The following is a 24,337-nucleotide window of genomic DNA, read 5'->3' on the forward strand; positions in this document are numbered from 1 at the left end:
AGCCCGATGCGGGACTCGATCCGGGGACTCCAGGATCGCACCCTGGGCCAAAGGCAGGCGCCAAACCGCTGAGCCACCCAGGGATCCCCCTAGTTTTTCTTTCATTTTAAGTCTATTCCAGGGGTTCTGTTCTGAGGAGTTTCACTTCAAGGAGTTCCTGAACCAGCAGAAATTATATGCAACATTTTGTGTGCACAGACATGTGTATTTTGTGAAGGTTAAAGGTCCACAGTTTTATGGAAGAGCCCTGTAATTCTCCCACTAAATTGCGAGTGAGCAAGAGCTAAGTATTATGTTATTTCATGCAGTTAAAATTAATGACCAACATCTTGCTAATTGAAAGTTATATCAATGTAAAGGGTCAAAAACCAAGTATTAGTTTATTAAAAGAGAGATACAGGGACATAGATTAAGGACTAATTAATATATGGTCTCATCCTTTATACCTTCTTCATGAATAATACGAATTAATAGTCATAGTAATGACCTTAAATATTGCAAAATTATGAATTCACATTTATATGATCAAAAAAAGGATTATGCTATGCCAGTATAGTTTCAGGGTTAAGTTGAATTTCAATCACTAGAAAACAAGTAAACCTATGAGCTGCATTATTTATGTATAGGATAACCTTCTGCATTGCCTTCACCGTCAAGGTAATACTCTGCTTACCCCTCTGGCATATTCCCTAAGAGGGGGGAAGAACAAAAATCAGGACTTCCTTGTTAATCCTCCGAGTCTCTCGAGTTTGGAGGGCACAGATGAGACAGCTCTGCCTTCTAAGGGTAAGTCTTAGACACCGCTGGTCTGCACACTGGTCCGCACACTGGCATCTCATTGGCACCGACACCTCGTGGCTCCAAAGGTGCATCTGCGTCTGTGCCTGTGTCCCTGTCTCTCTCTCTCTCTCTCTCTCTCTCTCTCTCTCTCTCACACACACACACACACACACACACACACACACACACACACACTCAATCTATAAATGCATTATGTCTCCACTAATGCTTGACTCGCCCCTTTGTGCGCAACTTGAATCAAACCATCAGACCCGGCAAGCCCCCCACCCCGCGCTGGATCCTGAAGCTCCTCCTCCTTTGTTCTCCAGGCTCCAGTTCTCAGGTTTCCAGCCAAGACTGGTCGACTAGCATAGCAGGTCAGATTGGCTGCGGTAAGAAGAGGAGCAGAGGCTTCACCAAATCACAAATCTAGGATTTTCATTTTACTTGGTCTCCTCCCTGGAATCCTGGCAACAGGTGTGTGTAGTTGCCCTTCGAGGAACCCTAGCCTGGGGTTGCTATGGAGATAGGACGCTGCAACTTGCAGAGCCGCTGGGACCCAGGAATCGCTCAGCAGACCTCAACAAGGTAACTGCCCTGCGTTGCCTCTTTCCATATCTGCACGCCCCCTTCATCCACAACGTCGTTTTTTCTCGACTCCTTCCATGGAAGACTTGACGTCCCCAAAGGAAGAAAAGGCAGACCAAGAAGTGGGGGAAGTAGGGCGGCCATGGGAAGAAATAACAGTAGCTTCTTCCCAAGATCCGGAGTCTGGTTTATCTGAGCCCCTGGAGTCGGAGCAGGGGCCAGAAAGAGGACCCCAACCCAGAAGCAGCCCTCCTCGGAGCCCACAGTCTAGAACCAGCACTCCTCTGGATGACCTCACAGGACCAGACGCATCATCTGCACCTTCCCCTCCTCAGGAGGCCCCTTCCCCTCCTTCTATCCTGACTCTGGCCAGACAGGAGCTTGGCACACCTTGGCAGTCGGACAAAACCCCTGATGTGGATCCCAAAGCTGAGACACCTCGCTCCCCCCATTTGGAACAATCATCTGATAAAGGAGAATCGACTGCTCCTCAAATGTGCCAATCAGAAGGAAACATCTTTCAACAGTCTCAGCAAACCGGACATCACCTGTATGGCCCAGAAGATGTGAGTGAGAACAACTCTAAACAAAAAGAGCTGAGATTTAACATCTTTCAGGAGGAAGACTCAAACAGTAACTATGATCTGGATTGTGCTGAGCCTGGGGTTTCAGAAGTGGCCCCCAGCCTGCTTGAGATTGCCATTCAGAGTGCTAAGGCTTACCTACTGAAGACCAGTAGCAAGTCTGGCTTAAATTTGTAAGTCTTAAAGGGAAAAACGAGGGAGGAGGAGGAAAAGAAAAAGGGGAGTGTATCTTTGTGTGAAAGAGTGTGAATAGAAATATATTTGAAAAGTCTGCATTTGTAGGAGAGAGTGACTTAGTAACTCTTTGCAACACAGAACTCAAAACAGATCTTTGATGGGGATTCCTTTAACTTCTTTAAAGACCCTTTGCACACAGAAATAAAACCTAGGGATATGGAACCTTGGGTTTAAAATAGATCATGAAAATAGTGAAGTCCAAGCATCTCTCCTAGATGCTTATAAAAAGTAATTGTCTACCAGTGATAGGGAGTGCATGGCATCCTGGTGCTTGTCTGGCTTGGTTTTGAGTTCCCTGCCCCACCAGGCCAGTGAGGGGGTGAGTCACTATCTCAGTTACTCAGAATTGTCTTGATTTGAGCACTGATTGTTCTGCATCCTGAGAAACCCCTTAGTCTAGGGCAAACTAGGAGAATTGGTCACAATAATTTTAAGGTCTGAAGAATTTTTTCAAGTTAATATTTAATGTGAAAAATCTTCCACAAAACCCAAGACTAACAATTCAAAAGATTTTTTCTAAAATACTGTTTTAAGCTACAGTTTATTTACTAAGCTTCAAGGATGTGAAGTAGTGGATTCTACTTGAATTTCTCATATAAACTTATGGTCATAATTCTCTGGGTTAAATAACAAGTATGAATTTACAAATAGTGTTACAAACAGTGTTACAATTCCAGAAAAACTCATTATAAATACTTGAGAGTTCACTAACAATTTAAAACTGAACACAATACATCGAAATGGAAAAATTTATTTTACTGAATTATTTTGTAACTGACATTACTTAAGTATCTAAATTTTATTTTCAAATGCTAAGTCTCTGAGGTCATAAATTGACATCTCTTATAATATTCACTATTATCTTCTAAGTACGGTAGAGCCTGCATTTAAAAACTGCTCAGTAACAGATGACTTTAATTCTCTCTTATCTGCAGATCTTATTTGACAGCCATGAAAAATATTTTTTGTTGTGATTAAAACAGTCTTTTACTAAAACACAATATCTGATATTGGTTTTTCTCTGTTGAATAAAAAGCCTACAAAAAGAATTGCTTCCTCCTTTCTGTCATTCTATTAAGTTATTAATTATATTATTATATATTATAATAATATATAATTATATATTAATTATAGCTTCCAAATTGAAAAAGCTATAATTGTGAATTAAAATCTAATAAACATATTTTATAATTTGACAGAAAGGCATTTTCAGGTTTGGACTTCTTAAGACACACTGATACAATATCTTGTCTGAAGAACTATAAATAAATCAAATGTAAACATATTAAAACTGGAAAAATAAAATGAAAATTTGGATGTAGAGTCCTCAATTTAATGGCAATTTAATGGCATTTATGGCCCCTTTTGGAGCAAATCAAGAACTCTAGTTGCTGTAATATGTTTTTTAAATAAGTTAAATATTCATATCAAATAAGGAAGATTCTAGGGTAGGATCTTTGTGGCAGATGAAGTTACTGTGTTTATCCACTTAAAATTTCTGAAGGCTTTGAGTTGTTGAAATTTCCTAGAAACCAACTAATTGAGTCTGCATGTAATACTTCTTCAAAGCCTTTTTGACATGGATGTTACCTGGAATCTTCTCTTTTCGGGTAGATATGATCATCTTTCTGATATGCTCACGAAGGTCTTAGATGAGCGTCCTGAAAATGCTGTGGACATCATTGAAAGTATCAGCCAGGATGTGAAGATGGCACATTTTAGGAAAAAATTAGATACACTACAAAATGAGAATGAGATGCTTCCAACATATGAAATAGCAGAGAAGCAAAAGGCTCTTTTTCTTCAGGGAAATTTGGAGGGAGCCGACCAAGAACTGGAAGATGAAATAGTGAGTCATGGCTATAAATTTGAATAGTGCAATCTTCGGGTTTTGAGATGAGTGCATATGGCTTGAAATTCATATTGACTGCCTTCTATAGTTTCCTGAATAGTATTTGCAATCTCATTTCACACCATTCATTTCTTTATTTGGAGTTTCTTATTTTTTCACATTCTGTTTTAATATTACATAGGCTTAGTTTTTATATTGGTGGGATTGAGCTCCTTGTTATAAGAGAAAATGATTCCTTCATCTTTCATATTCTCCAAAGTACCTGGTATAGATATAGGTCTAAAGCTGTTTCTTACTAAATATCTGTTGAATGAGTGAATTAACGTCAGATAGTTAAAAGTTGGGCTTTAAAACAAGTTGCCTATTTTCCCCATTAATTTACTAGAATAATTAGGAGTACCTCTAATGTTTTTGCGTTATTTTCCAAGGCAACGGAATTCCTCATAGTATGCATATTACATCAATGGGACATAATACAACAAGAGAGGGATAAAATATTTATTTTAATAGCTATAGACAATGTGTTTTGAAAATATTTACAGAGAAAGCTGGTGTCAAAGATAAAAAAGCTATCATTAAAGAATAAAATTATTGTACCACAGAAATTTTTGCTCCAGATATTTTAAAAATAGCATCAAGTATTCTGTTTCTTGAATGCCCATATGGTTATAATTTATGCTACTGAGTAACTTATACTATATATCTACTGAGCTTCCGTTATAGTACCACTAGATTCCTTAAAATCTGCCTATATGCTTGCAATGTTGATGTTTGGTGTAAGGTATTTTCAGAAGGGTGGAGAGTTCAGTCAAGAAAAAGATAGGAGGGTAAGGTGCTCCGCAACCTTTGTGACACAGTGGAATACAGAGTACTCAGAAGAAACAGGTCTAAGGTGTCAAGGAGTTGACATCAGCTGAAACTTTTCTGAAAGTATCTTACTTCAAACATGTGGTTAGATAGCCACACACACAGAGATGACGAGTCTGGGGGCAATCAGCATGTGGGGATCAAACAGATAGGCAGACACTCTCATGGAGGACTTTATCAAAGAGAAATCAGACTCTAGTATAAAGAATAGGGCATTGGGCCCTCCACTGGTACAGTATTAAATGGTAGAGATCTGCATCCTAAAACTAGGACTGAGAACACAAATGAGGTGTTTTGGTCCTGGAACTTGAGCCCCTTAATCAGGTTTCATAAATTCTTCTTATTGAGGAGTAGCTTTGGTTTTAGAGCCAAGAAGAGCTGAGCCATCAGATGAAGATTAAAAGTTCTACCTCAGGCAGTAGGAAGATGCAGGAACAGGAAGACACATAGGTCTTGGAAGCATTGAAATATGAGCTATGTGACCAACTCTGTCTCAGACTTAAGATGGAGAGTGTTCATGTTTCTATTCCTGTCTTTGACCACATGAGAATTCCTGTTCCTAGTTTTCAGCTTTCATTTATTTGTTAACCCAGTAATTCACAAGCACTGTGACCACCCACTGCATGCCAGCTACACGTGAGAAAGACATACATGTGAAATGATACACACATAAAAAAGACTGCCCAACTTAAGTCAGGACAGTCTAGTGAAAGAAGCAGAAAAGGCTGTAACACTATTTGATCAGTGCAAAAATAGAGATAGCTTTGTTTGGTGGGAAAAAATGTGAACTTTGGAGTTACATCTGAATTAGAATCGTAGCTCAATCCCTTAACTTACTGTGTGACTATGAGTGAGTGATGAAACTTTCCAAGCCTCAGGGATAATCACATGTCAACAACTCAAGGGGTAGAGTACTATATATGATAGGTTTGGCACATACTGGGAATTTAATGAATGGTTATATTGTTTTTACAAGCCATTAAACAGAATGGAGCGACTAACTCCATTAATTCCCACTACCGGGAATTGGGCAAGGCTTTGTACTGGAGGTGATATTTCATTTGGGTCGTGAAGGATAAGTAGAGGTTCATGAGACAAAGACTATATAAGGAATAAATTCTGAGCAAAAGGAGCAATAAAAAGTCAGGAGACATTATGTAATGTTTGAGAAAGTGAAGCCTGGGATTGAGGAAGTGATAGAAACAAAGCAAACAGGTGCTTAAAGCCAGACTGTTCTTGTGCACTGATAAGAAATTTCTTCTGTATGATGGAAGGTCAATAGAAGCTTTTAATAGCAATAAAAGTCAATAGCATGATCTTACTTTTGGTTTAGAAAGGTAACTCTGGAAATAATGTGGAGGAGAATGAAAGAAGAAAGATTAGAACAGGGCAAGGAGAGCATGGGAAGCCTTCTGTGACAGGATAAGGAGTCAGGATGGAGACTAGTATGGAAGAAATGAGCTAAAGAGGAAGGGATAATGGGCATAGCTTTTTAGGTGGTAAAATCAGTAGGACTCTAATTAAATATGAAAGTGTAGAGAGTGAGAAGAAATAGGGTGATGGAATTACTTTGGGAACCTGAGTGAAAGGTGATATTATTGGCAAAGATAGGGTATATAGTAAAAAGAGAAGATTTTGAGAGAAATATGAATGCAATCTTAATTGGAGGTATATGTAGACTATTCAACTGAAATTTCTCATGACTAGAAACACAGGTGTAGAACATGGGAGAAAAGTCAGAGTGAGAGAGCTAGATTTTGAACAACAATATAACATTTGAAGTGTGTGGAAGCAATCTTCCAAGCATAAAGTACTGAATGATGACTGAAATTTGAGGACATGAATATTTAGGGCTCAATAAAGGAAAAGGAGCCAATTAGAGACTAAGAAGAAATAGTTTAAAAGGACAGTATAGGATGAAGAGTGATAGCCACTGTGGAAAACAGTAGGGAAGTTCCTCTAAAAATTAAATATAGGGGCAGCCCTGGTGGCCCAGTGGTTTAGTGCCGCGTTCGGCCCAGGGTGTGATCCTGGAGACCTGGGATCGAGTCCCACGTTGGGCTCCCTGCATGAAGTCTGATTCTCCCTCTGCCTGTGTCTCTGCCTCTGTGTGTGTGTGTGTGTGCGCGCGCGCGTGCGTGTGTGTGTCTGTCATGAATAAATAAAATAAAATAAATAAATAAATTAAAATTAAAATTAAATATAGGAATACCATATGATCCAATAATTTCACTACCAAATATTTACCAAAAGAAAACAAAAACACTGATTTGAAAAGATGTATGCACCCCTATCTTTATTGCAGGACATTGTTTACAATATTTCAAGATATGGAAGCCACCTAAATGTCCACTGAAAGACAAAGGGATAAGGATAATGAATTATTTCACAATCATAAAAAAGGATGAACTTGTGATAGCATGGATGGACGTAGAATGTATAATGCTAAGTGAAATAAGTCAGACTGAGAAAGACAAATACCATATAATTTTACTCATATATGGAATCTAAAAAGACACAAGTTTATAAACAAACAAAAAGCAGAATCAGTCCTGTAAAAACAGAGAAGAAACTGATGTTTGCCAGAGGAGAGAGGGGCAGAGGGATGGGAAAAATGGGTGATAGGGATTGGGAGATACAGGCTTCCAGTTTTGAAATGAATGTCACAGAAATAAAAGATGTAGCATAGGGAATACAGTCAATGATATTGTAATAGTATCGTGCCCTTGTGGTGAGCACTGTATGTGTATAATCTTGTCTAATCACTATGAATACACCCGAAACTAGTGCAATGTTGTGTGCCCACTACACTCAAATAAAAAAAAAAAAAAAAGAAAAAGAAAAAAAGGTGAAGGGTGCGACAGATGCCAAACATGTAAGTGATGAAGGTTGTAAAAAAGTCATTGTGCTTATTTTGACACCAAAAGTATAACATAAACAAGGGCAGAACACTTGTAAGAATTAGCAAAGTGCTTTCAATTTCTCCATCTTCAAGGTCTACAATTTGTCTTCGTTTATTTAAAACTTGCACATGATCCCTATCTTACTTAAAGTTATTTTCTACTTTCTCACAGATGTTTTCTTAAGAGTCCACTTGAGGCTTTGCTTTTTCATTTCTATTTCCTTTATAATATCATTTTTTATTTTCTTCCTTATGTTAAACCCCAAAGTATTTATTATAAGTAGGGGCAAATACCTGACTAAATTATGTTTTCAAGGGCAGTCACATCTGAGCACTTGTTTTCTATCTTTTTATTATTTATCCTATATATTCCCCTATATAGAGGGCCATATTGATTTTTATTTACCTTATCTATGATCAGATGTACACAATAAATACTGCTTTCTTAGAAAAACAGTGGTAATTTATACAAACAGATATAAACTTTGTCTAAATGTAGGTAGGGAGGTAGATTATATTTTGTTATTTCAGGATAGGAAAGGGACCACCTAAGTATTTTTTTTTTATGAAAAGAGGATGTTGAATTTTTATTATTTCTAGTAGCTATTCAATTATCCTTAAGACACACACATACAATGAGGCAACTCTCATATTGGTGAGTATAAGACACAACAGTAGAAGTTAGATCTGTAAGTAACGAGAGAAAAATTGGAATACAGGAATGATCAGAGTTTGCTCTAAGCCTTACAAGGAATGTTGAAGACGTGATGGAAGGAGGAAAGTAGAGCTCATAGCAAGATGTGGATAAAGGAAAAAGGAAGCAAGCAGTTCCCTTAGAGATAGAGCATTAACCACCGCGTTTGTATCCTCAGGCAGAAAACTCTCTCCCAAACCTAATGGAGTCAGCCTTTTATTTTGAACAAGCTGGAGTTGGCTTGGGCACAGATGAGACTTATCGCATATTTCTCGCCCTCAAGCAGCTTACTGACACCCACCCAATCCAAAGATGCCGCTTCTGGGGCAAGATCTTGGGTCTGGAAATGAATTACCTGGTGGCTGAAGTAGAATTCCGGGAGGGCGAGGATGAAGAGGACATAGAAGACGAAGATGTCCCTGAAGAGAGGGACGATGGAGACAGTGGAGCTGATGAAGACGACGAAGATGAATTACCCAGGGCGTTTTACAAGACCCCACAGGCTACCCCGAAAGAAGAAAGCAGAACAGGGGCCAACAAGTATGTGTATTTTGTTTGCAACGAACCGGGCCGACCATGGGTGAAGTTACCATCGGTGACACCTGCACAAATAGTCACTGCAAGAAAAATCAAGAAGTTTTTCACTGGGCGTTTAGATGCTCCCATTGTGAGCTACCCGCCTTTTCCAGGCAATGAGAGCAATTATTTACGAGCACAAATTGCCAGAATTTCAGCAGGGACCCATGTCAGCCCTCTGGGATTCTATCAGTTTGGCGAAGAGGAAGGAGAAGAGGAGGAGGAGGTGGAAGGCAGGCGAGACAGCTTTGAAGAAAACCCCGATTTTGAAGGCATCCAAGTGATTGATCTCGTGGAATCTCTATCCAATTGGGTTCATCATGTGCAACACATTCTCTCTCAGGTAGGGGTTTTGCAATTCTCTATCAGCCAATCAGCAAATTTTTATTAAAGTCTCTCTACAATGCACAAATATATACAAAACAATGTTCTCCAGACCCTAGACAAAGAAACCATTGAAAAATCAAATAAAAGCAGAGTAGTACAAAATTGCCGAGTAGTCTAGATCTGGGATCTTCGAGTTTTTATTTCCAAACAGAAATAAAATAAATATGTCTAGGGGGATTTTGACAAGTTATGTAAGGATTTAGGTTAATTATTAATTAATTATATTTTAATTATAATTTATGATTTAATTATAGTTTTTATTAATTATATTATATTTTATATGTCAAATATAGATAGGTGCATTAGTTTGGGGAGCAGTTCTTTTTATTTTATAATACATGGAGCTTTTATACCAAGAAAAATAAAATATAACAAACATGAAAATAATCAGTGCTATCTGGCAGTTATTTGGCACCTCTTCTCCCAGGTGCTCTTTTTTTTTTTTTTTTTAAGATTTTATTTATTTATTCATGAGAGACACAGAGAGGGAGGCAGAGACATAGGTAGAGGGAGAAGCAGGCTCCATCCAGGGAGCCCGATGCGGGACTCGACCCTGGGACCACAACCTGAGCCAGAGGCAGACGCTCAACCTCTGAGCCACCCAGGCATCCCCTCCCAGGTGCTCTTTTTTTTTTTTTAATTTTTATTTACTTATGATAGTCACAGAGAGAGAGAGAGAGAGGCGGAGACATAGGCAGAGAGAGAAGCAGGCTCCATGCACCAGGAGCCCGATATGGGATTCGATCCCGGGTCTCCAGGATCGCGCCCTGGGCCAAAGGCAGGCGCTAAACCGCTGCGCCACCCAGGGATCCCCCAGGTGCTCTTAATAGCACTTTATATATATTATCTCATGTAAGTCTCATAACTGTATGAGAGACTAATACTATCCTCATTTTACAGATGAGAAAATCAAGACAGAGAGTTTAGAAAATGCGAAAAAGGGATTATAGGTAATAGGCAACAGGGTCACCTGTGAATGGACAGAATGGATCCAGCATCCATCCTCTTAATCATCCTGCTGTACTGTCTCATCTGTAGGTAGAAAATCATTGCATCTGATCTATGGAAGAGGTACTCTTATATGTCTCTGGATAAGAGTCACTTAAATGAGAAATAACCCCAAACCTCCTTACCTAACTTTATTATTGCATTAAAAAATTCGTTGTTGCTAATAATAGCACCTTATCATTTTCACATAAATTATTTATTACACATCAGTAAAGTACATATTTTTCTCACTAAGATTTTGCTGATTTTAAGCAGTTGGCAAATTTGTGAAATAAATTATAGCATTTTTTGCTTGAAATATGCTAGATCAAAAACCTAGCACCAGGAATGTTGAATGAATAAATGATTGATTAAATTCCCACATAGTAGGACCTTCTGCAGATAACTGCTTTAATCTGAATAAATATTTCAATATTTTAAGGTCTTCATTAGACGACTAAATGTTGCAACACTCATTCCCAGGGTCGCTGTAATTGGTTTAACCCCATACAAAAGAGTGAGGAGGAGGAAGAGGAGGAGGATGAAGAAAAAGAAGAAAAAGGAGAAGAGCCTGACTATATAGAACAGGAAGTGGGGCCTCCTCTTTTGACACCGATCTCTGAAGATTTAGGTAATTTTACACAAACTACATAATATGCTGTGTGTATTATATACACTATACAGATGTTATGTATATATAATATAGTATACACTATATAATATATATACACCATATTATATACACTATATAATATATATATACACTATAGTGTATTTTTCATGTATACATAATATACTGTGGATATTATAGAGTAAATACATGGGAGTTGGAAACCAATAAAAAGTGAACAGGAACCTAAATTTCATCCACTTTCCCCTTCACGTGCCTTGGCATAGCGGAGATTAGAGACTATAGCTGGCCCCACCACCAACTTCCTCAGACAGAGGGTGATGAGTGGTACAGGGAAGAAATGTAAATTGGCTGAAGCTCTTACTTGGAAATGCTGACAGTTGTCTTGTGTTTCATTCTTGTCTTGCATTCTGCAGCCAAGACCTATGGCCATAAATACCCAACATAGTTACAGTAAAATATTAGATGAGATACTGTGGCTTTTTAAATCTACCCTTGTCCTTCTATTCTTGTTTCTATCTGGAGCATCTTTGCTTATAACCCTTGTTCTCCTTCATAATAATAATTTGATCTTTTACTTGGTCATTAGATAATTTTTCTAAAACTTTTCTCTGTTGCACAGATGGACACACACCTGCACACATACATGCATATAAATAATTGAATTTTGTTGTTCCACAATGTTCATAAATTATCCTTTGACTTTATGTTAAGTTGCTGATGCTTACTTTTTCTTTGTGTGTCAAGTATGAGTTTTAAGATTTCTAAAAACTTTCTGTTATACAACAGATCCTTGTCTGTTTAGAAGTTACGCTTTTGAATTTCTCTTTGGTTTACAGAAATCCAGAATATACCACCTTGGACAACACGGCTGTCCTCAAATCTCATTCCTCAATATGCTATTGCAGTCCTTAGATCCAACCTTTGGCCTGGAGCATATGCCTTTTCCAATGGCAAGTAAGTATCTGACAGCTTACAAAGCCATTATTAAGACTATTTAAATGCTAGAAATTATAGTTATCGCTGGAATGTTATGTTCCAGTTTTTTTTTTTTTTCTTTCTTTTTCTTCTCCCTTACCTGCTTCCCCAAGTAAAGTACAAGCCTGGGCAAAGGAGTTAGAGCAACCCCAGAGTGACAGATAAGGCTGCCCTGGGTGGTTGTTCAGGGTAGCCATTCACAGTAACCTTAGGGTGAGATCTCAGACCAGGATGGGAGGGAAAAAAGGGCATGGGGCAGTCTATCCAGATAGTTGGTAGAGATGTGGATTCCTAGGAAGGTCCAGGCCATGAGCCAGATGTCATGTTCAGCACTTGTACTTACATCTTCCTCATCAGCTCTTATCACAACTTTGGGAAGAGAGGCCCCTCATTTCATAGCTTAGGGAATTGGCTGAGATAAAGAGGGAGCAAGAGGCTGGAGGCAGATGAAGTCCCTGGACTCCATAGTGGGTAGTGTCACTGCCTGGGATAAAATTCTCCCTGTTGCCAAGATGACCACTCCCAGGGAATCTACACCACCACAATCTGTTAAGCTATTTTCTAAACTGGAATGAATTTCTCAGTGGTATCTGTTTCTGGAGCCAAGTCTGGTGCCAGGAATGCTCATGAAGGAGGAAAGGGGGGGTGACTTGTTTTAACTCATCTTGGCATGTCAAGAGTGTGTGCTGTAAGATTCATTCAAATAACATCTCCATTACACAGTAAAGCATCAGATTTAGAATACAAGAGTAATTCAGACTTCTGTCCTAATATGGTTTTTATTCTGATTGAGTAAAAGACTTACTCATTTTCTAGCATTAATGGAGGTAGTTCTGTGCAGTGTTTAGTCTAAGGCTCACATAATTTTTATTGGGTATCCTGATAAAAAATAATTCAAAGTATGTATTATTTAAGCTATCACTTCCAAGAGAATTAGGATCAAGAGAATACTCACTGTCCTTTTCTCCCTCACCCAGAACATACACTTCCATTTGTCTTATGCTTCCATTTCTCATCTAAGAACCCAGTTGTCAGAAGCTCAGCTAAGCTGGAGAGAGAGCTGGGCTGCCAGATGTCAGAGATGCTGTTAAAGCAACAGGTTAAATGAGTTAAGCTTTTGATCATTTACCATGATGATATAAGCAAGAGAAAACTCTGACTACTCTTGTCCTATTTTCCTTCATGGAATGACACAACGATGGGAGGTCAGTGGGTCAGTGTAGATGTGGGGGCCATCTCACTGAGGAGTCCCCAGATAATAGGCTGCTGCAGTTTTACGGTCTCGGGAGCTCAGGAAGCCAGTGGAGGGTGGGTGGAAAGGCTAGAGGTGAAAAAGTATGGAGTACTGAGTCAGAGGACGGAGCAGTGTCTCTAAGGTACCCGCCCTTCCCCAACCCCATAAGGAAGCCTTGGCAGAAGCACCTGAAGACCTCTGCTGAAGGCCTCAGATAAGACCTAGAATGAAGGCACCCATGCTAAGAACTCAACTATGGGGAGAACATGACAGGCCCGATGGGTCAGACTACCACTTTCCTTAGAGACTGTGGTGCAGTCTTGCTGGGCATCAAGTCTGGCATGGAAACAGCAGTTTTCCTGTGAGGCCTGCCAGGTGGCACCTGACAATTGCACAGTTGGGCCTAAAAAAAAATCACACACAGGTTTGTAACCAATAGCAAGCATCCTCTGTCATACCAACAATTTACTAGGTTGGCAACTTTTTAATTATTCCTAACTCTACAGAGGATTAGTAACTTTTTTTTTAAACTTATTGGTTTTGTTTTTCTGAAAATAGTAACAATTAAAGGTTGTGGTCCAGGTGTAGGGTACATTTTGAGGAGGGTCTGGCCAGCCTCTTAACTAGCTTAAGCAGTTTGCATCAGTCATTTCCTGTGGTAGAAGAATCACTGAGGGCGATTTCATCCCTAGCACTTAAAATGTATTGTTTTAAAATTACGGGAATATGATGGTCTAAGAGAGAGTGATCAGCTTTTACAGAAGGATCAACTTTCTTACTGAAAAACTGTATAATGATTATCTACTTTCTCTTCAAACTTTATAGAAAGTTTGAAAATGTCTACATAGGCTGGGGTCATAAATATAGTCCAGACAACTATACACCTCCAGCTCTACCCCCAGTTTGTCAAGAATACCCCAGCGGAGCAGAAATTACAGAAATGGATGATCCTAGTGTGGAGGAAGAGCAGGCTTTCAGAGCCGCTCAAGAAGCAGCTGCTCTTCCTGCTGAGGAAATGGAAGAAACTGAGGAAGATGAAGATGAGGAAGATGATTAGGACCAAGAATAAAATCAGCCCAGTCTTGTGTGAGACTGGTACACATACACCACGTGTGGAACCAGTTTTACATATATAATATGTAGTAACAGTTACGTAAAAATTGGCAACTCTTCATGTGCAAAATGTCATTGCTTGAAAATGTCATTTGGAATTTTGTATGTGCGACTATTAATATGTACTTATAAAGAGATGCTTGATGGGTTTTCCAGAGGCTTAAATGACATATTCTTATATCACTGTTATGATGATTACAGCTAGTAGAATGTGTATTCTTAAAAAAAAAGTCTTAGGTTTATTTTCTAATATGGAAACATGGAAAGATGTAATCCACAAAATCTTGGGGACTTTAATATTTGTTGGTGGGTATTGAGGCCAAAAATATTGATAATCCCTGAATTAGAGCATGTGTTTTTAACTAGCCTGTGATACTGTATGTGAATATTTTGTTTGAGTTTGTATGGGGAGGGTTGTTTTTTGTCTTGTTTTGTTTTGTTGGGGAGAGGATTTATAATTTTATCACCTGCTCAAAGATGGGAACACTCAAAACTTTTACTTGTTAACTTCTTAAAAAGGTTGTCAGTCTGACTCCTTTTCCTTACAGAAATTGGTTTGATCTGACTGGGGGAAAATGATCTGCACAGAGATGGCTGGCTGGAATATCCAGGCTTCAGATTACTACTTTTCTACTCCTATTTATCTAAAAATGAGTTTATTATTTCCATTCACTAAAAAAGTATTTTTGAGTCCTTTATGTGCCAGGCACTCTGAGACTACTGCTAAAAAGTAGCAATTGCTCCTGAAGTCTTTGAGCTTCCATTCAAGGAAGGGAATATGAAAAGAGGAATTGAAAATTAGAATAGATTGCGACTTAGCAGGTATTGTAATATAAATGTCACAGGGTACCACAGAACAGTGCTTCTCAAATTCTGTGAAGTACCAATTTTAAAAAAAATTAAAGATTTGAGAGAGAGAGTACACAAACAGGGGGAGGGGCAGAGGGAGAAACAGACTCCCTGATAAGCAAGAAGCAAGATGCACAGCTCACGCTTAACTGACCGAGCCACCCAGGAACCCCTAAAAATAAAAATTCTAACCCAATGCCATTATTTTTGTAAAATAAAGTATCACAGCAATTTTAAATTCTGAAATTATCTTGTCACAGACTGGCAGTTCTCAGATCACTGATCTATCTACACTTTGAAAAACACTGCTATCAAACATTTAGAAGGTGCATTTAATCTGGACTTGGGACTTGAGCCTCGCAGAAAGCACTTCTAAGAGGTGGAGAACTAAGGGGAGAAGGGTACTAGGCAGTAACCACGGTTTTTTGGCAAAGGACTTTAGGCTGGAAGGAGCAGAATTTTAAGAGTGGTGAGGAATGAGCCTGGAGAGGTAAGCAGGGCCCAGATTGTGTGGAATGTCTTGACTTTATCGAGGAGCAATGAAGAAGACTCAACAAGGAAGTCACAAAATCACATCTGTATTTCAGAACATTAGGCTTCCATGTGGAAGACTGACCGAAAGAGGATCAAGACAGGGAGACCAGTTAGATGATCCCATTATCTAGATAAAAGGTAATGATGGCATGAAATGGGATAAAGTAGAAATCTGGCTGGCTGCCTGAGGGATAGAATATTAGAAAGGATGATTCCAGAATTTTCCAATTGGCAGTATTATTCATTCTTGGAGTGCACCTTTTACTATTTGATGGAGTAGCTAATATTTATAAAACCTTATTCAAGTATGTTCTTCCTCTTTTTCATGGTGCTGCTTGTTGTTGTATTATATCCATTTCCTTATCTACCCTGATTTCCTTTTGAGAAACTGCCTCTGTCCCCTGGCATAGTCTCATGCCAATCAGATGTGCCCTTTCTAGAAACTGAATTTTGAGCAGAGACATTTGACCTCAGCTCCTAATCTGATTGTTCTGCTATAAATCGGATCACATGCTGGCCTCTAGATTTGTCTTTGTCCCAGCACTATTTCCTAGTTACCTGGTATTCTCTAAGCTTCTGATAGTCTTTCAATGAACTCCCTTCTGCTCAAATTGGCCAAAGTAGGATTCCTGCTTACAACCTTACTTGACACATCTAACATGAATCTGAAAGTTTCTTTCCTATAGGCCATGTTAAACACAAGGTTCTAATTCACAGTTGTATGGGTAAGAGTATAAATATTTAACAAAAGTAAATCCCTCTTTTTAGAGTTATACCTGTTAAGTATTAAGGTAATTTCTAAGTGATAAAGAGGGAATTTCATTATATATGTTTTGTAATGAAAGAAAGCATAATGCTCAAGTGCTAAGAGCTTGGAAGGGAGATAGCCTGGGTTCAAACTCTGGACTACAATCATTTTCTTGGGCAAATTACAAACCTGGCAGAGCTTCAGCTTCCTTACAGGACTAACAGAATTGGTCTCACAGAATTATTTTAAAGATTACATTAATTAATACATGGGAAGTACTAAGAATACCTAACACAAGGACCCAATAAATATTACATATGACTATCATACAAAACCAGTTTCTAACACATAATTCTAAGAGGAAATACAGAACTCATAATGCAAACAAAACAGTTTATTGAAATAGTTTCTAAACAGTGAGGTACTCGAGGTATGATTTGGATGTTTCAGAAATTATAAGTTGAGTATTTAGAGAATTCAGATTCGTAAGCACTATGAGGGAGTTTATAGTATCTGAATTTGGAAAAGAAAGTAAAATCCCATGATCACTGAAATGCTTAATTCTTCAAGGAATCTTCTCAGCTGTGAAGACTTGAGAAGCTTGTCTCCTGGCCTTGAAAAGGAATTTTAAAAAACTGTTAATTTTAAGCAAGAAGTCCATTATTTAGAATATATATTAATTAACATAAAAAATAAAATCTGGACTTTTTTTAAGATAATAAAAATTCCTTAAGAAAAATTACAACTTCAAACTTAGGAAATTAGGAATAAACGTTTTTTCTTTTTAAGTAGGCTCCACACTCAGCGTGGAGCCCAACATGGGGCTTGAACTCAGGATCCTGAGATCAAGACTTGAGCTGAGATCAAGTTGGATGCTTAGCTAACTGAGCCAGCCAGGTGCTCTAGTAATAAAGATTTTTAAAACCAACCCAAAAAAAGGAAATTAAACAAAATACCAGGTAAAGAGAAAAGAGTAAAAAGAAAATTCACCGTTTTAAGGAATAATGAGTCAAAAATAAAAATGATGGCTCACAGTCAGAGAGACACGTATAAACAGAGAGGGTTGTGAGCAGAGAATCTTTAAGAAAATTATCTCCTTCATTATGGCTTTAAATGTCACTTTAAAAGACTTTTAAGCATTTGTTCTATTTTTACAACTTGAGTTATGAATCAAGGCATATTATACCAAGCCAGTTTAAAACGAAGTTAAATCAAGAGTACAAGGATTACAAAATGGAAAACAGAATGCAGTGCTTCTTTGTAGAATTTAACTAAAATATGTCAATGTATGAAAAGAATTGAGGAAAATGGCTATTAAGTAGGTATGTATGCATTACTTAATTGAATTGCATTAGGAGATATTTGCCAACATAAATTCTTTCACTTAACCAAGTGCTCCAACATCTGTAACAGTTTGGAATTATTACTCAAAATATAGTTATGGCAGAAATGCATTATGGTAATTATAGGACAGCTGCCAGGATAAAAACAATTGTTTGAAACCTGTTTCCTTTCCTTGAGTAAGAGCTGCATGATTATTAAAATATTATAATTAAACTCCAAATATGAAGAATATAAAATGCAGTTACAAATATCTACACTTGGGATCCCTGGGTGGCGCAGCGGTTTGGCGCCTGCCTTTGGCCCAGGGCGCGATCCTGGAGACCCGGGATCGAATCCCACATCGGGCTCCTGGTGCGTGGAGCCTGCTTCTCCCTCTGCCTGTGTCTCTGCCTCTCTCTCTTTCTCTCTGTGTGACTATCATAAATAAATAAAAATTAAAAAAAAAAAAATTTAAAAAAAAAAAAAAAAAAAAAAAAAAACAAATATCTACACTTTGGGATACTTTAAAATACCAAATATGTTCTGAAATTCCTACAATTAAAATTATAGTTATCACTTAGGAGGAAAAACACATTTTAAAATGAGCTATAAATAAACCACCACTCTGAAATAAAAAGTAAAGTCATTAATGAGCCCTTAGTTGAAGCTGCAGATGTCTATCTGGTGATACACAGATCAATCAGTACGGCAGTATTTGCTGAATTCCTACAGGGTAGACAGCACTGTTAAAAATGGCAGAATAACTATAAGACACAGTGATTTAAAACAAAAAGGAAGAAACAAAAACGTAGGCTTGAAAGCGGTATGTAAAAATAATGTTAACTGATTTTCATCTTTCAAAATATAGTATCCTATCTTTTCAATAATAAAAGTGAATTGTTCACATATAAGCTTAATTAACGAATATGAAACAAGAGATTGTATCCTCCCAGAAGCAGCCACATAGGGCAGAACTCTGGATGTAAACTGACTGAATTGGAATCCTGCCTCTTGTTACTTAGCTGCTGTGTGACTTCAGAAATGTAACAACTCTTCTGAGCCTAGACATCCTCATCTGTAAAATGGGAATAATAGAGCCTACTCTATAGGGCAATTGTGTAATTACATTAGTTAATATCTGTGTAAAAATGCTTAGCGTGGTGCCTAGTGCAAAGCAAGCATTACAAAGTAATACTTTATTAGTATTACAATTATAATCATATTATTTCTTTTCCACCTAGCAGTATTGTACATAATGAGCCAAGTTCTAATTCTTTTAAAGAAGTTAAAGACACAGCTACTCTCTATGACTCAAAAAAAAAAAAAAGAAGAAAAGAAAAGAAAAGGACAAGCTACTATTCTAACAACATCTCAGTTCCCACAATCAGAAAGTTAACATAACACCGAACTAAAATGTTCAGCTAGGTTCCATGATAATATTTAACCTCACTTATGCTCTCATAAGTTACCTGTATACTGATGAACAAGCATCTTGGCATTTTATAACAATTAAAATTAACCTCTGACAAAACAAAAAACAGACTCTTAACTACAGAGAACAAACAGATGGCCACCAGAGGGGAGGTGGGTGGGGGGTGGGCGAAATAGGTACAGAGGATTAAGATACACTTAATTGGTAATGTACAGAACTGCTGAATCACTATATTATATCCCTGAAACCAGTATAATATTGTATGTTAACACTAGAATTAAAATAAAAAAATATTTTTTTTAAAGTCTAAATAAATAAATAGATAAATAAATAAATAAATAAATAAAATTAATCTCTTTATGTAGCCAAAGATATGACAGGGTGAAAAAAATGAATGCAATTTTGGCATGTAATTCACTCCAAGGAAACCTTTAAGATTTAATTAAACTGAAGAACCTCTGAAATAATATTTGCCTTTATATCCCAAGTTGTGAGGCTGAAAAGATTACTCTAATTCTCTCTCATTTAAAGCAATTTTAGTGTTTCCACCTGTAATCCTGTTATTCTTCATAAATGCTCCTCTCTAGGCCTCTGTCTCTCTTCTCCTTAGGGGAAAACAAATCCATGTGGAATACTCAAATAGGCACTTTTTTTTTTTTTTCCTTTTAAGATTCTGGGAACTGTGCATTTTGTAGACTTGATATGCCACTACATACATAGATAGCTTCAGTTTATACTAAGTGGAGGGTTTTCAACCTCTAGAAATTCTTCTGTAACATACCAGTCATCACTTAGCTGTACGGGATAAAGAGGCAACTGTATTGAAGTTAAATTCTAGAACTGTGTATATATCCAGTAAACCCAAGTGCATAACACAGAGCCTCAATAATCACAAGAATCACATTTAATAAACCATAATTGTTAAGACCAATATGCATTAGGAGTCCTCGGATTAAGTTAGGTCTTTTTACCATATATGTTGCCATTTTTCATTATGTGCCTGGTATTAAAAATTAATTTTAATTTAATTTAAAAAATTAAATATTTTTTTGAAGCTCTGAGTCAAGTTAGGTAGCACCTGAAATTTAAAGATGTCCACTCCAGAAATTAAATGATAGAAAACCAAAATATCTTTGCCAACTGAAAAATACAGAATGAGATAAAAAGGGATAACACTGATGATCTTAACTAAAAATTTTAAACCCGTAAGTTCAATTTGTTCAAGCTTCACACAAGAAAATACGTAAGTACTTACAATTTTCTCCTCAGAAGAAAGAACACCCTCTACTGCCACTATCTGGTACTGCTTATGTTTTAAATTTCCCACAAATTTCCGAAGTTGTTTGAGATTGCTAGCCTCTGTATCTTGCTTTAATAGTTTCTGCATTTCCCGAGAAGGACATCCAGGATCAAATATTAGTAAACATAATGTTCGATTTTTTCTCTCTTCAATTCCAACAACTGTTCGACTATGACCTATCAAAAAACAAAACAAAACAAAACATACCCAGCTGTATATATGTGTATGTCCTGTCTATTGCTATACATATAGATATGTTACTAAATACATACACATACACTATATACTCTCTGTATGCAGTGTGTGCACATGTGTCTTTGGAATATAAATAGTCCTTCTAACCAGTCTTTCATTCTAAACACAAAATAGTTTTAATTCTATTTCCTAACCTTTACTTTTCATTTTTTGAAACCTTTAGTTTCAGTTTTTTTTTCTTAAAGGCTTCGTTACAAAAAATTATGTCTACTGTGGCATATATTTTAGTTTTTCTTTCCTAATCCCTTGATCCTTCTTAATCAAATCATCTCACATGAAAGCATTTGAAAATTACCACAAAACAGAAACTCTCATGAATCCAAAAGGTTAACAAAAGTAAATTAATATATACTAGAATTTCAACAGGGAGGGCTCAACATTTACAGCTTGTATTGCTAAGTAACAAAATTCCCTACACTTACTTCTTCTACTCCTATTGATTCAAATCATCTGTTCAACAAAATGTATCAAGTATCCATGTGCCAGGCACTATTCCAGGCAGTTAGCTGTAAAGAAGCAAACAGAACAAACATTCCTGCCTTCGTGGAGTTTTTACTCTAAAAGGAAGGAATACCCTATAAACAAGGTAAATAGCTAAGCATATATTACGTTAGATACAAAAAAAATAAAGCAGGGAAGAGAGAGAAGATGCCAGTGTTGAGGGCTGTTAACAAGGTGGAATTTTAAAGAAGGTGATCAGGGAAAGCCTCACTGAAGTGACATACATGAAGACCTATAAAAAGGAAGGGAGGAATAAGAAAGGAAGAGTGAACCCAGGGGCCCTGAATGAATGAGGCACAGCATCCTTCATTACCTAGGAAGCTACCATAATGACAATGTAGCTCTGAAAATCAGACTAATGTCACAATACTCCCCTCTTCCCTTGTATCTGAATCTTAATCTATCCTAAAGCAAAAGCCAATTAGTTGTCCTATAAAAGTATTATCTTATAAGCTATACTTCCTATCTATGAGTTATACCAACCTTGATGCTGAAGATAGATAGGAGGTTTAGATGTACACACTACTTTTGGATTCCCTTCTCTCTCTGAAGAATAATAGTTCAATATCCATTCAAATAAGCGAGGATGGGTACCCAAAGGACCAGTTGACTTATGAAAATCAACAATGTGGCATCTATAAAAAATTTGACAAAATGGATTATTTGGAGATTATTTTTTAAAACATTTTCGTCAATGGAGTTATCAAATACAAAAAAAATTTAATTTAGAACTAATTTTATCCCAGGAGTATTTTCCTAAGAAGAAAATACATATAAATTTCATTATATATCAGGAAAAGTATCATTTTAAGAAAAAATGATTATTTAAATAACTTTATAATAAGGTTGATGGCTGATTTCAAAGTTACAAACATTTTCCGACATATAGAATCTCCATGAATAGTAAATGAGGACCATACTTGGTTTTTAAAAGTCACCTACATGTAATCTGAGACACAAATTTCATTCTAAACTCTCTAAACCTGGGCAGCCCCGGTGGCTTAGTGGTTTAGCACTGCCTTCAGCCCAGGGCGTGATTCTGGAGACCCAGGATTGAGTCCCACGTCGGGCTCCCTGCATGGGGCCTGCTTCTTCCTCTGCTGTGTCTCTGCCTCTCCCTCTCTCTTTGTCTCTAATAAATAAATAAAATCTTTAAAAAATAAATAAAATCTCTAAACCTGATGATCAATTAGAAGCTGACTTCTAATTTTAATTCCACAACAGCCATTCATATCCACTAAAAATATCCTGAGTATTTTTCCTGTTGGGCTCTTATATTCCAATAATAGACAAGAAAATACCTGTAAAGATGTTAGAAGAACTCTGTATATATTCCTATCTATACATCTACCCATCCCCTATTTGGCACTAGACCACAGTGGTGTTCCTTCTTCAAGAGAAGTCAACCTTGAATAAACAAAATTATTTTAACCAGAAGCACTACTGACACTTCTCAGTAACTATTTTTAAAAGGTTGGGTATAAGTAAGGCGTGTCTGGGTGGCTCAGTGAAGTGTTCAACTCTTGATTTCTGTTCAGGGTCTCAGGGTTCTGAGATCGAGCTCCACATCAGGCTCTGAGATGAGCATGGAGTCTGCTTGAGATTCTCTTTCTCCCTCTGCCTTTCCCCCAGCTTGTGCTTAGTCACTCTTTCTCTCTCTCTCACATAAATAAAATCTTAAAAAAATAAATAAAAGGTTGGGTTATAAGCAAAATTAATTAAGAGCTTTACTGTCACTTTAAAGTACAGCACAGATACCCTTTCCTTGTCTCTCTGGACAATAAAATCTCCAAATACACCAAAATTGCAATGGTTGCTATCCTTAGCCTCAGCAAGTGTACTGTTGATAACTACCAAATGATTACTAAGTTTTAAACACTGAACTTTTGATTAAATTTTTAAAAAGTAGGTACACTGCTTTTAGGTTAAAAATTGATGACATGTTTAGATTTAGAATTTGAATAATATCCTAGAGAAAGGAAGACATTTAAACAAATAGTAAACAAATTCAGAGTATAGTATTAAAGTGGCTTTACTAAAAAACTAAACTATTTCAGGCACCAAGAAAAAAGCTGGACATATCAGGTATTCTAGATATTTTCCTTTCCTTAAACATTATTTGAAAACTCAGTACATAGTATAATATGTAGTCTTAAAGTGTCAACAGACTGGCAAGAAGAAAAAGAGAAAAAATAAATTTAGAGGGCATTAAAATAGTACTTTCAATATAAATAATTCAATATACTTATTAAAGTCTTTGTCTTTTATAGATTTATTATATATGACTGATGAATCCCTGAACTCTACCTTTGAAACTAATAATACACTATATGTTAATTGAATTTAAATTTTAAAACTTAAAAAAAAATAATAGTGTATTGCATATTTGAAGGCTGCTCAGAAGGTAAATCTTAAAAGTTCCCATAAGAAAAGATTTTGTAACTATGTACAGTGATGGATGTTAACTGGACATTGTGGTGGTCATTTCATAATATACACAAATATCAAATCATTACACTGTACACCTGAAACTAATATAATGTTATATATCAACTGTGCCTCAATTTAAAAAATGTTTGAATAGAGACACCTGGGTGGCTCAGCAGTTGAGTGTCTGCCTTCGGCTCAGGCCGTGATTCCGGGGTCTGGGATCTAGTCCCACATTGGGCTCCCTGCGGGGAGCCTGCTTCTCCCTCTGCCTATGTCTCTGCCTCTCTCTGTGTGACTCTCATGAATAAATAAAAAAAAACATTTAAAAAAAATGTTTAAATAAATTTTTATTTATTTTGAGAAAGCACGAGTTTTTCTATTTAAAGTTCTATTTAAAGTTTTTCTATTGCTGTTTAAAAGTTAAAAAATATTTTTACCTCTGAAACCAATCAATTAATATTAATAGGGTAGGAACAATGTAAAACAAGCATAAAGGAAAATACAGAGCCATGAAGCTTAAAGGCAAACTTTCAATTAAAGATGACAAACATCGGG

At 37.0% G+C, this 24,337-nt stretch overlaps 2 protein-coding genes and 1 long non-coding RNA gene across 5 annotated transcripts in view; 1 reads left to right on the forward strand and 2 right to left on the reverse strand.

The window, feature by feature from the left end:
• The first annotated feature begins 1,126 nt into the window (after positions 1-1,126).
• Positions 1,127-15,426, forward strand: RSPH4A (radial spoke head component 4A). 2 transcript variants are annotated; one of them, XM_038526631.1, is made up of 6 exons: positions 1,127-2,125; positions 3,804-4,038; positions 8,683-9,423; positions 10,938-11,085; positions 11,925-12,042; positions 14,123-15,426. In XM_038526631.1, exons 1-6 carry the CDS (start codon positions 1,446-1,448, stop codon positions 14,352-14,354), a joined length of 2,154 nt encoding a protein of 717 aa, XP_038382559.1. In that variant the 5' UTR covers positions 1,127-1,445; the 3' UTR covers positions 14,355-15,426. The 2 variants fall into 2 exon arrangements, with proteins under 2 accessions (XP_038382559.1, XP_038382560.1); XM_038526632.1 differs by lacking the exon at positions 10,938-11,085 and having other exon boundaries at positions 14,123-14,277.
• LOC119870774 lies at positions 2,683-14,861 on the reverse strand. Its single transcript, XR_005353817.1, has 3 exons — positions 13,019-14,861; positions 11,450-11,508; positions 2,683-3,859 (listed from the first exon to the last, which is right to left on the reverse strand). It is a non-coding gene; the product is annotated as an uncharacterized LOC119870774 (long non-coding RNA).
• A 1,488-nt stretch (positions 15,427-16,914) lies between the features above and the next one.
• ZUP1 (zinc finger containing ubiquitin peptidase 1) overlaps positions 16,915-24,337 on the reverse strand; it is a 28,665-nt gene continuing 21,242 nt past the window's right edge. For both annotated transcript variants that reach the window (XM_038526633.1, XM_038526634.1), the window contains 3 exons: positions 21,836-21,987; positions 20,552-20,772; positions 16,915-17,154 (listed from right to left, as the gene is read on the reverse strand). In XM_038526633.1, the coding sequence (XP_038382561.1) occupies positions 17,107-17,154; positions 20,552-20,772; positions 21,836-21,987 (421 nt within the window). In that variant the 3' untranslated portion in view covers positions 16,915-17,106. The remainder of the gene's footprint in view (positions 17,155-20,551; positions 20,773-21,835; positions 21,988-24,337) is intronic.

Source organism: Canis lupus, chromosome 1 (genome assembly GCF_011100685.1).
Source record: "Canis lupus familiaris isolate Mischka breed German Shepherd chromosome 1, alternate assembly UU_Cfam_GSD_1.0, whole genome shotgun sequence".
NCBI classification, from domain to species: domain Eukaryota; kingdom Metazoa; phylum Chordata; class Mammalia; order Carnivora; family Canidae; genus Canis; species Canis lupus.